Source organism: Elephas maximus, chromosome 8 (assembly GCF_024166365.1).
Source record: "Elephas maximus indicus isolate mEleMax1 chromosome 8, mEleMax1 primary haplotype, whole genome shotgun sequence".
In the NCBI taxonomy this organism is placed as follows: domain Eukaryota; kingdom Metazoa; phylum Chordata; class Mammalia; order Proboscidea; family Elephantidae; genus Elephas; species Elephas maximus.
This window is the reverse complement of record NC_064826.1, coordinates 8,678,397-8,692,096: the sequence shown is the minus strand read 5'-3', so window position 1 is coordinate 8,692,096 and position 13,700 is coordinate 8,678,397. Positions and strand designations below refer to the sequence as shown.

The 13,700-nt window shown below is 41.7% G+C and overlaps 1 protein-coding gene across 1 annotated transcript; it reads right to left on the bottom strand.

Annotated features, from left to right (window-relative positions):
• Window positions 1–12,208: 12,208 nt before the first annotated feature.
• Window positions 12,209–13,201, bottom strand: TAS2R38 (taste 2 receptor member 38). The gene has a single exon (XM_049894594.1). The coding sequence runs from the start codon at window positions 13,199–13,201 to the stop codon at window positions 12,209–12,211; it is 993 nt and encodes a 330-aa protein (XP_049750551.1).
• Window positions 13,202–13,700: the final 499 nt, after the last annotated feature.

Below are 13,700 nucleotides of genomic sequence, written 5' to 3'. Positions count from 1 at the left end.
ACAATCATTTAAGTTAGCTGACATGGACATCCATCCGTTGTTAACCAGGTACTATAGCACCTGGGAAGGGAACATGTATGCTCAGCAGTAAGGCTTCCTGCTTAGGTTGCCTCTAGCCTGGCAAAATAGAGCCAAAGCAAATAAATAACTCCCCCCACCTTCCTTCATCAGGTCCTAGAAGATTTGGCCCTTATTTTAAATATCTATAGGGTTCTTTTGGGTTGGAATCAACTCTGTGTTAACAGGGATTTTTTTTTTTTTTTTAATATCTATCAGAACCCACCACAATTCTGAATATGGGGAAAACTCATCTCCCCTGCAAAGATTACAAACAGGAAAAGACATGTGAAAATACACAGTAGCTCAAGATAAGGTGACCAATATGAAGAAAGAGATCAATGTCTGCCTGTGAGATGAAGTCATTACAAGGCACAGAGGATGTTAGAAAACATCCCATTCATGTTTTCATTAAGATTTTAGAGACACTGATTCTATAAGGAATATGACTTAATATCATGAAATGGACAAGCAAACGCTTTGAGATTAAAAATGCAACTGCTGATTTTTCAAATCATTGGAGTGTAGGGCACTGAACAGCAGGTTAGATACTGCAGAAACAGAGTGGGTGAATTAAAAGATGTTACTGAAATTCTAATTCAGAAGTCCTAAGAAAAGGAAAAAAAGAAAGAAACATGATTAGAGCAGAAAGAGAGCAAGGCATTGCTATGAGATCCAAGAGACCCTTTATCTATGCTAGTAGATACAGAAGAACAATAATCAAAGAAATCATAGAAGAAAATGTAAGTGAAAGAGGTGAGGATTAGGCAAATTTAATGAAAAAGAGATCCTCTAGATAAATACTGGTGATTTTTTTTAAATTAAAAAAGAAAGGAAAAAAGAAATACTATTCAGACCTCTGGGTAGAAAAATGAATGAAGGAAATAAAATGCTAACTTTGTTTCAGATTTTTATTCAAAAATTCTAAATCCCAGGAGATCACAGATCTTGGTGGAGAAGCTTTGAGCCTCAGATGCTAGTAATTTCAGCCAAGTGCAATCCAGTGTTTAACCTTGAGTTGCTCATGGGGTGACCCAAGCTTGTGGCCATTCCCCACCCCTTGTATCAGGAGCTCTCAGAGCACGCCTGTGATTTCTGGACTCCAGGCCTCACTGTCAGAACCTAGGAAGAGGAAGGAGCTTGTCTTCTCTCTGGTCTGGAAAATCAGTTGCCCTCAGGGGAATTCCTCAGGGCCTTGTGTTTGCCCATGACCCCTCAAGAGAAAAATGTCAGCAGCATATCACAGTCCATCGTTGTATTCTGGATGTTGTTGTTAGGAGATGTTGAGTAGATTCCAACTCATGGCGACCCCATGCGTTACAAAGTAGAACTGCACCATAGGGTTTTCTAGGCTGAAGTCTTCACAGGAGCAAATCGACAGGTCTTTCTCTCAAGGAGCCACTGGGTGGGTTCAAACTGCTAACCTGTCAGCTAGCAGCTAAGCTCAACCTAAATAGCACCATCTTAAGAGCTCATTTCACGGTTCTGTCTCAGCTCCTCGTCTTGTGTGAGAGAGTATTCCAACAAAAACCCTCTCTTTCATCCCATGGGAGAGAGGCTGCAAAGGGGTGGCCTGCATTTTGCATTCTGCATGCAGCTATATTTCATTTGATCCAATCAGCATTAAAAAAAGATTGTATCCTTATTTTGAAATTTGGGAGATGTCCTCAGATATCCAGGTTTGTAGAAGACCTGACACTACCAAGCACATATTCCCACAGGATGGACATTGGCTGGAGCAGGGGCCAGGGCTCACCCTATCCGCAGCGTCCGCACCTCAAAGGGAGAATCCAGTCGCCACTTATCATCATGACTGCAGGCTGTTTTTTCTTAGAGACATAGTTGTTTGAATTCTTGCTTCTACCAAAAGAGGGAACCAAAAGATAGAATGAAGGGGCCACATGGTTCCAGAAGAGTAGGAGAGAACATAGTCTTTTGTGAGAATAAGATATTTTTATGTATTGAAAATGTAAAATATGTCTTTGCCAGTCAGGAATGAAAAGGCAGGAGGGGACTGGAAAACTGGTAATGGGGAATCCAAGGTCGAGGAGGGCAGAGTGTTTACGTGTTCTGGGGTTGGCAACTAATGTCACGAAACGATATGTGTATTACTTGTTTAATGAGAAACTAATTTGCTCTGTAAACCTTCATCTAAAGTACAATTTAAAAAAAAATGTGTCTTTGCCAAAAAAGACAACTTCAAAAAATTAAAGAACTGCAATTGCTACATAGAAAAGACACACAATGAAAACTTTACTAGCTGAAGGAACGAGGATTTCCACAGGGTTAATTTCTGAATGCAAATAAAATGAGACGCCGTAGTGAAAAAATTGCCATAAAACCTTTTATAAGCGATGAGTTTGTGAAAGATGGTCTATGGAGTGAAGAAGAAATTATATGACTCATGCAGAATTAAACATTCACAAACACATCCTAGCGAGAAATATTGTTGCTCAGAAGATTGAGAATGGCTGAGAACTTTCTAGAGAAAAACTATGCAATCTGTGATGTTTTCTACCACAGATGATCAAAGCAAAGATATAAATAATAATTCCAGCAAGTTAGAATACTTACTTGTAGTATTTATGAAAAATTTTATGTAACCAATGAATGTATGAACATGGTACCCATAATACAACAACATCAAGAAATGACTTAATATTGTGTGCTAAGAAGTCTTGTGGAAAAGTCAAATGTGTGAGCATGACTCGGGAGAAATTCTGTGATGGTGCGTGTTAAAGTCAGACATGTTGATGAACTTAAAGCCGTTGAAGGAACATTTCACAATGCAAGGAACTGAAGTCTGTTGCATAATTCACCAGGAAGCATGTTGTGCTAAAATACTCATGGCCACAGTCATTCACACAATATACCAGACATGACCCAATGTCTGGAACCTCGTAATATTCGATGTTTCAATGATGAGTTGGATTCACAATGCAATAGTCTGTTGTCCTCCATGCACACACTAAACAACATTTGTTGTTCTTATTAGGTGCTGTCAGGTCAGTTCCGACCCTGTGTACAACAGAATGAAACATTACCAGGTTACAATTTTTGTCATGCTAGAGCCCATTTTTGCAGCCACTGTATCAATCCATCTTGTCGAGGGTATTGCTCTTTTTTGCTGACCCTCTACTTTACCAAGCATGATGTCCTTCTCCAGGGACTGGTCCCTCCTGATAATGTGTCCATGATATATGAAATGAAGTCTTGCCATCTTCGTTTCTAATGAACGTTCTGGCAGTACTTCTTCCAAGACAGCATTAGAAATGAACAAAAGGAAATACACACACAGAAAGATTTAAAATATACCATATTTCATTGACTCTGAGATGGACATTGTTGTTGTACCATGGTGGCATGTTGCTGTGATGCTGGAAGGTATGGCCACCAGTATTTCACGTACCAGCAGGGCCACCCTTGGTGGACAGTTTTCAGCAAAGCTTCCAGCGTAAGACAGGCTAGGAGGAAAAGCCTGGCAATCTACTTCTAGAAATTAGCCAAAGAAAACCTTATACATCACAACAAAATATTGTCTGACTTGCTTGCTTTGGATACATCATCAGGAGGTATCAATCAATGGAGGAGGACATCCTGTTTGGTGAAGTATGGGACCAGTGAGGGTCAGAGCCACCCTCGGTGAGATGGATTGGCACAACAGCTTCGACGATAAACTTGAACATTCTGGTGATAGAAAGGATGGTGCAGGGCTGGGCAACGTTTTGTTCTGTTGTATGTAAGGCACCATGAGTCGAAGTTGACTCAATGGAGACTATCTCTCTCTCTATCTTTTTATTTCTCTTCTGTGAAATATGATAGCAAGAGAATACTATGAACGAATTTAAGCCATTGAAAATCTAAGCTTAGACAAAGTAACTACCTATGCAAATATAATATGTGAAAATTGTCTCAAAAAATAGGAAACCTGGAATGGTTTTGCTACAAGCTGGTCTTAGGATTTAGGAGGACTTGTGAGGTATAAGCTGCAAAAAAGGCTTATTTTAAAGTGGCAATTTTTGTGTTGTTAGAATTAAGTTCCTAGTCACTTTTTGGGAAGATTATTCACTGGTTTTAGAAAAACTTTTGAATGGGCCAGATACACAGGTGTAAAGGCAGGACCCATACATTTGATGGTGGCGGCTGGTGCAAGCAGTGAATCCACTGCTCTAAAGCTGCATAAGCTGTGAATTTCATCATTTTATTTGGTAATGGATGTTGTGTATAGTATACTACCAAAGGTAGGTCTCAGGAATTTCACATCCCCTTCTTTTCTTAGTGAAGAAATACTTTTTCCTTTAGATGTTTCCATAGCGTTGTGGCCAGTAAACCAGTGGTTTACAAACTCAAATACCTACAAAGGCCTGCAAATTAAGGTAACAAATGAAGAGAACTGGGTTTAAGGAGAACACCTGTCAAAACTATAATGAAACTTAATTTTTGCTGAATTGAGCTCATTAACACAAGCATGTCTGATATCGGAGATGATAGGTTAAATTCATTGAAAAACACAAACTGAAAATTGGAAATGTCTCATTACTAAATCATACTTTCTTAATTTTCCATGCCTCTGATTTGGAACTGGAAATCTAATAGTTTTTCTTCAACAGATTACAATTCCAGGTTCATACTGTGCGTTCTCATGTTTAGTATAGAATTCAGCCTGGATCCTTTAGCTAGCGGTGATATTGCATTCCTCTTCATAACAAGAATTGGTTGTTTTTGGGTAGAGTTTTTCTAAATACGAACAGAATCTTTGTCCAATAATAGTGAAATCAGAGAACATATGCTAGAATTTCATCTTTTATTTTATAATCTTAGATATTTACTTCATGTTATCTTTTCATTTCTGAAAACTAATATTGGTGTAGGAAAGTAAACTAGATTATTTCTTGCTAAATAAGTTTTCCAAAAACACATTTTTTCTAGGCAAGAGAGATTGCAGCTATACAATTGTGTATCAACATATGAGTGCCCTGGTAGAGAAATATTCAAAGTGGTTAGATGCGTGTAATGTCTTAGAAGAAATATAACTGGAATGCTCCTTAAAAGTAAGGATGACGAAACTTGGGCTTTCTTACTTTGGACACATCATCAGGAAAGACCAGTCGCTAGAAAAGAACATAATGTTTGGTAAAGTAGAGGATCAGCAAAAATGAGGAAAATAAGAAGCGTTGACACCAGAGTCTCAACAATGGGCTTAAATGAATCACAAAGATGGCCCAGGGCCAGGCAATGTTTCTTTCTGTTATGCATAAGGTCAGGAGTCCTTGGGTGGAGCCAACAGTTAAGTGTCTGACTACTAACTGAAAGGTTGGCGATTCAAACCCACTCAGAGGCACCTCAGGAATAAAGCCTGGTGACCTGCTTCTGAAAGGTCACAGGCAAGAAAACCCTATGGGGCAGTTCTACTTGGCACACTTTGGGTCACCATGAGTTGGAATAAACTTGACCGCAACAAACACCAATATTGTCAACCAATCAGAGCCACGGTTTTGATGAAATCTTTAAAAATGTATATATCATGAAATATTTCAGGCCTACAAATAAATAAAAAGGATAATACAATAACCACCACCTATATCCCCATCGCCTAACCTAAAAACATTACATTATAGTGAAATCCCTGTTGTATTACTCACCAATTTATCCCTCTTTTCTTTCATCAGCGGCAACCACCCTCCTGAATTTGGCGTTTATAATTCTTTCACAGTTCTTCGTACACTTACCACACACCTGTGTAACCCTATAGAATATGTGATTGTGGTTTGCAGGTATTTAGCTCTACATAAATGGGATCATACCATATAAATTTGCTTAAAACCTTTTTTGTTCAACAATATGTTTGTGAGATCACCCATGTTCAATTTCTCTGCGGTGCGGTACACCATCAGATGGCTGTATCACAGTTTGTTTTTCCATTTATCTATGAATAGATATTTTGGTGCTTCGAACTTAGTCAGTGTTGGAGCTGAGACGTGGAACTGTGAGGCCCAGTGGCTCCAGAACCCCTGAGCTTCACCACTGACTACCCTATCCTGATAAGGCAGTAGTGCTTCTGTGGTAGCCTTCCTGCTTTCCCTGTGGGAGGCTATGCTCAACTCCTGGCCAATGTGTCTCAGGCACGGCAGCCACCTGTCTGTTGTGGAGGCCCGTGTGCTTCTATGATGTTGAGCAGGTTTCAGTGGGTCATCCAGAGTAAGACAGACTAGGAAGACAGGTGTGCCAACCTACTTCTGAAAATAAGCCAGTGAAAACCCTGTGGATCACAATGGTCTGATCCATAACTGATCATGGAGGTGGTACACGACCTGGCAGTGTTTTATTCTGTTGTGCATGGGGTCACTATGAGTTAGAGGCTGACTCGAGGGTAGCTAACAACAACAATCCTATCCCAAACTGAATTGTCTCCCTGAAATTTCATATCCTAGAAGTAAAGAGTAGTGAGAAAAAGCATCTGTACCTGATATTCAAAGTCACTGCTCAAGGATCCAAATGAAAAATAAAGGATAAAATGTGCAGTGGGAAATCCCAAGAGAGAGATTGACTTCAACGAAATTGTTCACAGGCAATTGTGGGGCTGTAAGTCCCTAATCTGTAAGTCAGGCTGCAGACTAGAGACTTCTGCTGGCTCACAGGGTTGCAAGGCCTGACGACCCCAAATCTGCAGGTCAGAGACTTCTGCAGGCTTATGTCCCAGGAGTCAGAGGTCAGGCAATGAGAAGAGTGCAGGTTGAGAAAGAGCTTTGCCAGAACATCCATTTATATGTTGGGGCAGGCCACACCCCGAGGAAACTCCCCTTTTCAACTGATTGGCTGATCCTATCAGATCCCATCATGGAAAATTATTCTGTTATATTACTATGGAAGAGCAACCAATCCAGAGGCTGCTAAACCACGGAGAACCACAGCCCAGCCAACTGACACATAGTGTTAACCATCATTGGATCCATCAGGGTAATTCAGGTTGATATCCTCATCTCGAGATCCTTAATACCTTTGCAAAGACCCTTTTTCCCAATCAGGTCACTGAAATCAGGTTCTGGGAATTAGGACGCAGACATACCTTTTTTGGGGGGATGTAATTCAACCTGCTATAGATACTTTGTCATCAGCAGTTCTCCTTTTTCAGTTTCCCCCACCTCCACTTCTGGCCTGGATACTCTGGCACTCAGAACCTATCTGCTGAATGACTGGGAGGAGAGATCCTAGGGGATGAACAGGATTTGGGGGTCATTTTCCCTAATATAAAAGCATGTATGGCCTTCCCTGAGCAGACAAGTGTATGTTTTTGACAGCTTTGTCATTCCCTCCTCTTCCCCACCCCCTTTTAAGCACATCTTCTGAGGCAGTATTTAAGTAAGCAGCACCATTCATTACATAAATATACTTTTATCTAAACTTAATCACATGTTAAGTTAAATATGTCTTGCAAACACAATGGGCCAAGTAGAATAAAATGTATTATGAAAGTGGCTCTAACAATAACCCACTCCCTAGATCCTGGCTGACTGTTCACCTGTTTTGGATCACTGAAGTTGTTGTTACTTTTAGGTGCCATTGTGTCAGTTCCGACTCATAGATGCCCTATGCACAACAGAACAAATCATGGCCCCGGTTCTGCGCCATCCTCACAGTCTGTTATGCTTGAGCCCGTTGTTGAAGCCACTGTGTCAATCCATCTCGTTGAGGGTTTTCCTCTTTTTTACTGACCCTTTACCTTACCAAGCACGATGTCCTTCTCCAGGGACTGATCCCTCCTGATAACATGTCCAAAGAATGTGAGACATAGTCTCTGCACGCTTGCTTCTAAGGAGCATTCTGGCTGGACTTTTTCCAAGACAGATTTTTTTTGTTCTTCTGGCAGTCCACAGTATATTCAATATTTTTCACCAACACCACAATTCAAAGGTGTCAGCTCTTCTTTGATCTTCCTTATTCTTTGGCCAGCTTTTGCTTGCACATGAGGCAATTGAAAACACCATGGCTTGGGTCAGGTGCACCTTAGTCTTCAAGGTGACATCTTTGACACTGAAGTTAGTCCTCCATTATGTAGCTCTCCCCGAGTCTGAGCTAGGGCATCCTAAGAATAAAGCTTTTTCCTCATCCACAACTAACTTAGGTGGTTGTTTCTTCTCTAGATGTCTGATCATGGCCTAATTTGTCCCATTTCTGTGCTTTTGTACCACAGGTTGTGTCGTAACTCTTTTGATTGCGAGTGTCAGCAATTTAATTCAAATGAACTTAGGCATCGATGGGATATACTGGCTCATGAATATGGTGAAGGGTCATGCGATGAAAGCAAAGTGGGGCAAGGGTGCAGCTGGGACTCAGGAACATTGGGAACCGAATAAAGCCAGGTTTTGTCATCTCCACCTCTTGCCTCTGCTCATTTCTGCTGGCGATAGGAGACATGGCGGGGGGACAGAGCTGGGGGAAGCTGCTGGATTTCATCCCTCATGACTTTTTGTTTTTTGAATGAAGTTAGAGAAATTCCAAGAATGGACTTCGGCAGGCCTGGAATATCCCCACTAAATATGGTCAGGGAAAGAATCACGGGGCATATCCTGGTTGGAGTAGTAGGAGGAACAGTTACCTTTGGAGAAGGTGCTTGTTCTCAGAAGAAAGAAGGTGCTGGGAAAACCAAAAAAAAAAAAAAGGGAAGACAAGAAAAAGTCCATTGCAACCATCCTCACTATCTCTGGCCCTCTTGCTCCTTCTAGAACCTCTCTATTCTTGCCAACATTTTTACTTTACCAACTCAAAAATACCTTTTTCAGCCTAGTCTGTCTTTTGATGACCACAAAGTCATTTCTAGTTCTAACCTTTAATCTAAATTTTAGCTCTTCATTTCCAAAAATCTGTTGGTGTTCTCCAAGTAGACAACATGATGTCAACCCAGTGATAATAAACCCAAGCCATATTTATCCTTTCTGCCACGTTCAGACCAACTTCCTCTCTTAACTTCTTTATTTTTATTGGTGACTACATATTGCAACTCACACTCACATGCTGAAACCCTCCTTGCTTCTTCCTTCTGTATCAACCACCATATTAAGACACTAGTTGAGGATGTTTTTCAAAATCTCCCTCACATCTGTTCCACCTTCTCCATTTCCACTACCCCATCTGGTTCAAATCTCCTTTCATTGCATTCAGAGTGCAAATGGCTCAAGCTCCCTGTCTTCTCCCCTTCAAACCAGACCAACTCAATGCCACTAGAGAAATATTTATAAAATCACTGCTGTAATCATATCACTTCTCTATTTAAGGTTCTATTATAACCAAAACAAAACTAGTTGCTGTTGAGTCAATTCCAACTCATGGTAACCCATGTGTGTCAGAACTGTACTCCATAGGGTTATCAGTGGCTGATTTTTTTGGAAGTAGGCTGCCAGATCTTGCTTCAGAGGCGTCTGTGGGTAAATTTGAACCTCCAACCTTTTGGTCCGCGGTCATACACATAACCTTTTGCACTACCTAGGGACTCTAAACCATTTAACCCTTTGCCGTCGAGTTGGGTCCGACTCATAGTGACCCTATAGGGCAGAGTAGAACTGCCCCATAGAGCTTCCAAGGAGCACCTGGTGGATTTGAACTGCTGACCTTTTGGCTAGCAGCCATAGCACTTAACCACGATGCCACCAGGCTAGGGACTCTAGCACCGTGAAAAAGCCTCGGCTCTTGAGTTTGACTCCATAACCTGAACTTGACTTACCTGTACAGAACATGCCAGGTTTATTCCCACCTCTACACATTTGTCCTTGCTATTTCACTTAAGCTTTGACCTGAACTCTACTCACACTTTTTACTTATGCCAGTAATTTTGGCATTTAATTCCAGACAGCCTCTTATCATTACTTAAGCATTTCATACATGTTTGTGTGTCTCCCCCAACTAAGTTATAAGATTCTACTATAAACAGATAATGTTTTGTTACTCTTTGCACCAGAGCTAACTCGAATTCCCTAAGTCGTCTACTCAACTGCAATCCCCCTGCTGTTTTGCACTCTCCTTCCCCTAAGGTGTTTCTTGTTAAATACTTGAATACAGAAAGCTCAAGGGAGGAACTCCTTGTGGAATGTTTTATTAAAGGAAACTTTAAAGAGATTCAATTGGAACACAAAAATAGGTTTGAAATGGCACTTGAGTCTTATCCCACGAGTCCCAGTGTGGGCTGATTGGGTCCCAGGTGGAGAAATGACTCAGGGAGGGGCAATTGGTCAACTAGCCTAGGTGTGCAAAACGCTGAGTGTGTCTTCATGGTGAAGACTTGATCAGTGGGGCATCTACACAGGGTGGGCTCTCTGAAGAGTTCAGTGCTAATAGTTTAATTGCAAATAAGGATCAGAATGAGACTAGAGGTCTAAGAGTTTGCATTCAGAATGTGGTCTAGCCCCAGACTTAGGTGATGGGTAAAGTATTTGAATAGATAATCTCTGAGGGTGCCCTCAGTCTGGCATTTGATTAGGTATCTAAGATATGGTTTGATGATGTATGGCCTTGGCATGAAAATTAGGCTTTAGTACCAAATTGGCCAGAGTACATGGTAAAATTAGGGTTCCCCTTGGATCAGGATTAAAGATCATAGGGAGATTCCCTCCCTTGGAACACATGGGCAGAAAAAAATCAAAAGATAGAAAGAAAATGTTTTTTTAAAAAAGTGAAAAATAGGAAAAGATAATACTTCAATGACTTCCCAATAGCTCTCTCTCCAAGTTTTGGACCAGTTGACATCACTGAGGCTCTTGGGGGTCTAACTTGTGAAATGTAGTAATGAGGTTGGGGAGGTAGATGAGAAGGTGGTGACTCCCCTGGGGGCCTTGGAAACAAACTCCAGATAGGGTCAATGCAATGAAATTTACACCCAGGTACATCATAGTCAAATTTCTGAAAACCAAAAAAAAGTCTTCCAAATGGCCGTAGAAAACTGACACATTGCGTGTAGGAGAACAGCAAGAGAAGTGAGGACCAACTTTTCACCAGAAAAAACTGGAGTTAAGGACATAATGGAGTGACATTTTTAAAATGCTGAAAGAAAAAAAAAATTAGCAGTATTCTATATTTAGCAAAAATATCTTAAAAAAATGATGTCTCAGTAAAGATGTTTTCATGGACACACAAAAAAATGAGACATATGTAGCCAGCAGACTTGCACTGCACAAAATGTCAAAGAAAAATTTTCTGGCTGAAGGGATACGACATGAGATAGAAAAACCCGTGATCTACAGAAAGGACTGGAGAGTACCAGAATAGTAAATAAGTGGGCAAGTATAAACAACTATCTTTTTTCTTCTCTTCATTTCTTTAAAAGATAACAGACAGTTTAAAGTAAAATTTACAACATTTTATTGTTGGGCTTACAATTAATGCAGACGTAAAATTTATGGCAAACATAGCACAAGGGATGGGGGATAGTGGTAATTGTATTGACATAAAGTGGTACAATATTAACTGTAAATAGACAGTGATGAGGACTGGTACTGTCATCCCTAGAGCAACCACTAAAAACTTAATGAAAAGACGTATAGCTAAGACACCAAGAGAAGATTTAAAATAAAATACTAAAAGAGCTTTATTATCAAAAAAGAAGGCAAGAAAGAAGAAACAGAAGAGCAAATACTAATGGGACAAAACAAAAACAAATACTAAAATGGTAGACCTAAATCCAACCATATAAAAAGCATTCTACTTGCCTGAATTCTCCTTAGAAGCAAGGGTGGTGAGGCTTCGTCTCACATACTTTAGATGTGTTATCAGGAGGGGCCAGTCCCTGGAGAAGGACATCGTATTTGGTAAAGTAGAGGGTCACTAAAAAAGAGGAAGACCCTTAACGAGATGGACTGACACAGTGGTTGCAACCATGAGCTCAAACATAGCACTGATTATGAGGTTGGCATAGCACCGGGCAATGTTTCATTCTCCTGTGCATGGGGTTGCTGTAAGTTGGAACTGACTCAATGGCAACTAAAAACAACTACTTGCCTAGGCCATGCAGAGAGCTATAATTATTTTATTCTGCGATGGGTGAGTCCATTGTTGTAAAGTGGAGAGATTCCCCTTTATGTTTTAGGGAAGAAATTGGAACAGTTTGAAGGCTTCATGGAGAATCAGAGGCATGTCCACAAAGAGGCCCTTTTCATGCCCGTGCTCAGCACAGTGCCCGGGGGTCTGCCTTTTGCTTGACCCTTACGTTTAGGCTTCTCTGCATCCAGAGTAGAATGGTCTCCACGGCCCTCCTTAGCTTGCTGCTGCCTGAGATCAGGATAATTGAATGACCAGAGGGACATACTGCCATGACTGCAACACAAACCATGACCCCTATCTTGTTTTGCCACCACATAATTAAGGGCACTGAGAGAAGGGCAGTGCAGAATGCCACCACATAGAAGCAGAGGAAGGAGATGAGCAACTTGAGAGCTTTGATGTGGGCCTCCAGGCTGGGGTCATGAAAGCCACTGGCATTGGCCCTTATTGTCCTCATGTGCCTCCCCAGCGAGACAATCAGCAGCCCTGAAGAAGCCAGAAAATAGAGAGAAGGGAGGATGGACCCCAGATTGCAGAAGAGGAAGGAATAAAAGAAACGGATCTTTGCATTTTCTTCTTCTGTACTATTCATGAACAGCAGAGTTGTGACCATTAAGCGAGATCTCTTGCTGAAGTCCCATAAGCAGAGGAACGTGCAAGCACAGGAGAAAAGAATAACTCCCAGCAGCACCTGGGGGATCTTCCTGGAGAACCTGTGAACCACGCAAAACAGGGTGGTATGGGAGATGTGGATGATCTTGGAGCAGTAGAGAATGCTGAGGCTGGTGGCGAGCCAGAGGCTGACTTGATTGGTGACCATCCAGAGAACGAGGATGGTCTGGTAGCTATGGCTCAAAGGGGCCTTCATCCGTTGGAAGTGGGTGAGCTGGATGGCATCCAGAAACAGCAGCCCATGCAGGAATAGCCGGATGACACTGAGACTCAGCAACACCAGGTCGCAGTTGCTCAGCGGCTGCCTCTTCACCATGTCCCAGAAGTTCACCAGGAAAATGAAGGCATTGGCCAGGACGCCGACCACAAACTCCAAGATTGAAAGCAACTGAAATGCACTCTTGACCTCGTGGGGCACAGTTACGGTGGGAGTCAGAGTCAACATGACGTCTCTTCTCTAGTTGGTAGATGGTCTAAGACTGAGATGTCACCTGGAAGGGAGGATAAGCGTGTATCCTGAACTAGGACCGTCCAAGCACGAAGTGTTTTCTCCTGGCCTATCCCAAACGGGGCACATACAAAGCTCCGACAGGCAGCCTCGAAGAATGTCGTTGCTGCAGAAGCTATCTTGGATACGCACAAGGACTCATCGTTGGAAGTGGAAAACTGATGATTTTACCTCTTGGCTGGGACAGACATTTCTAACAAACTCAAGTGTTCCTTGTGCTACGGTCTCCCCAGAAGGCCTCATCACAGTATCAGGGATGCAAACAAGATCGAGTCTTAATTTCCCAATCCTAGCTTTGCATATCCACCTGCACTGGTTGGTTGGATAGAAGAGTAGCGTTTGCTTATGGGTTTCAAGGACACTGGGAGCAGGCAAAGCAGATATTCTTGGTGGACGAGGGCTTGGTATGGTGTTTCTTTTACCTTCTATCACCTCT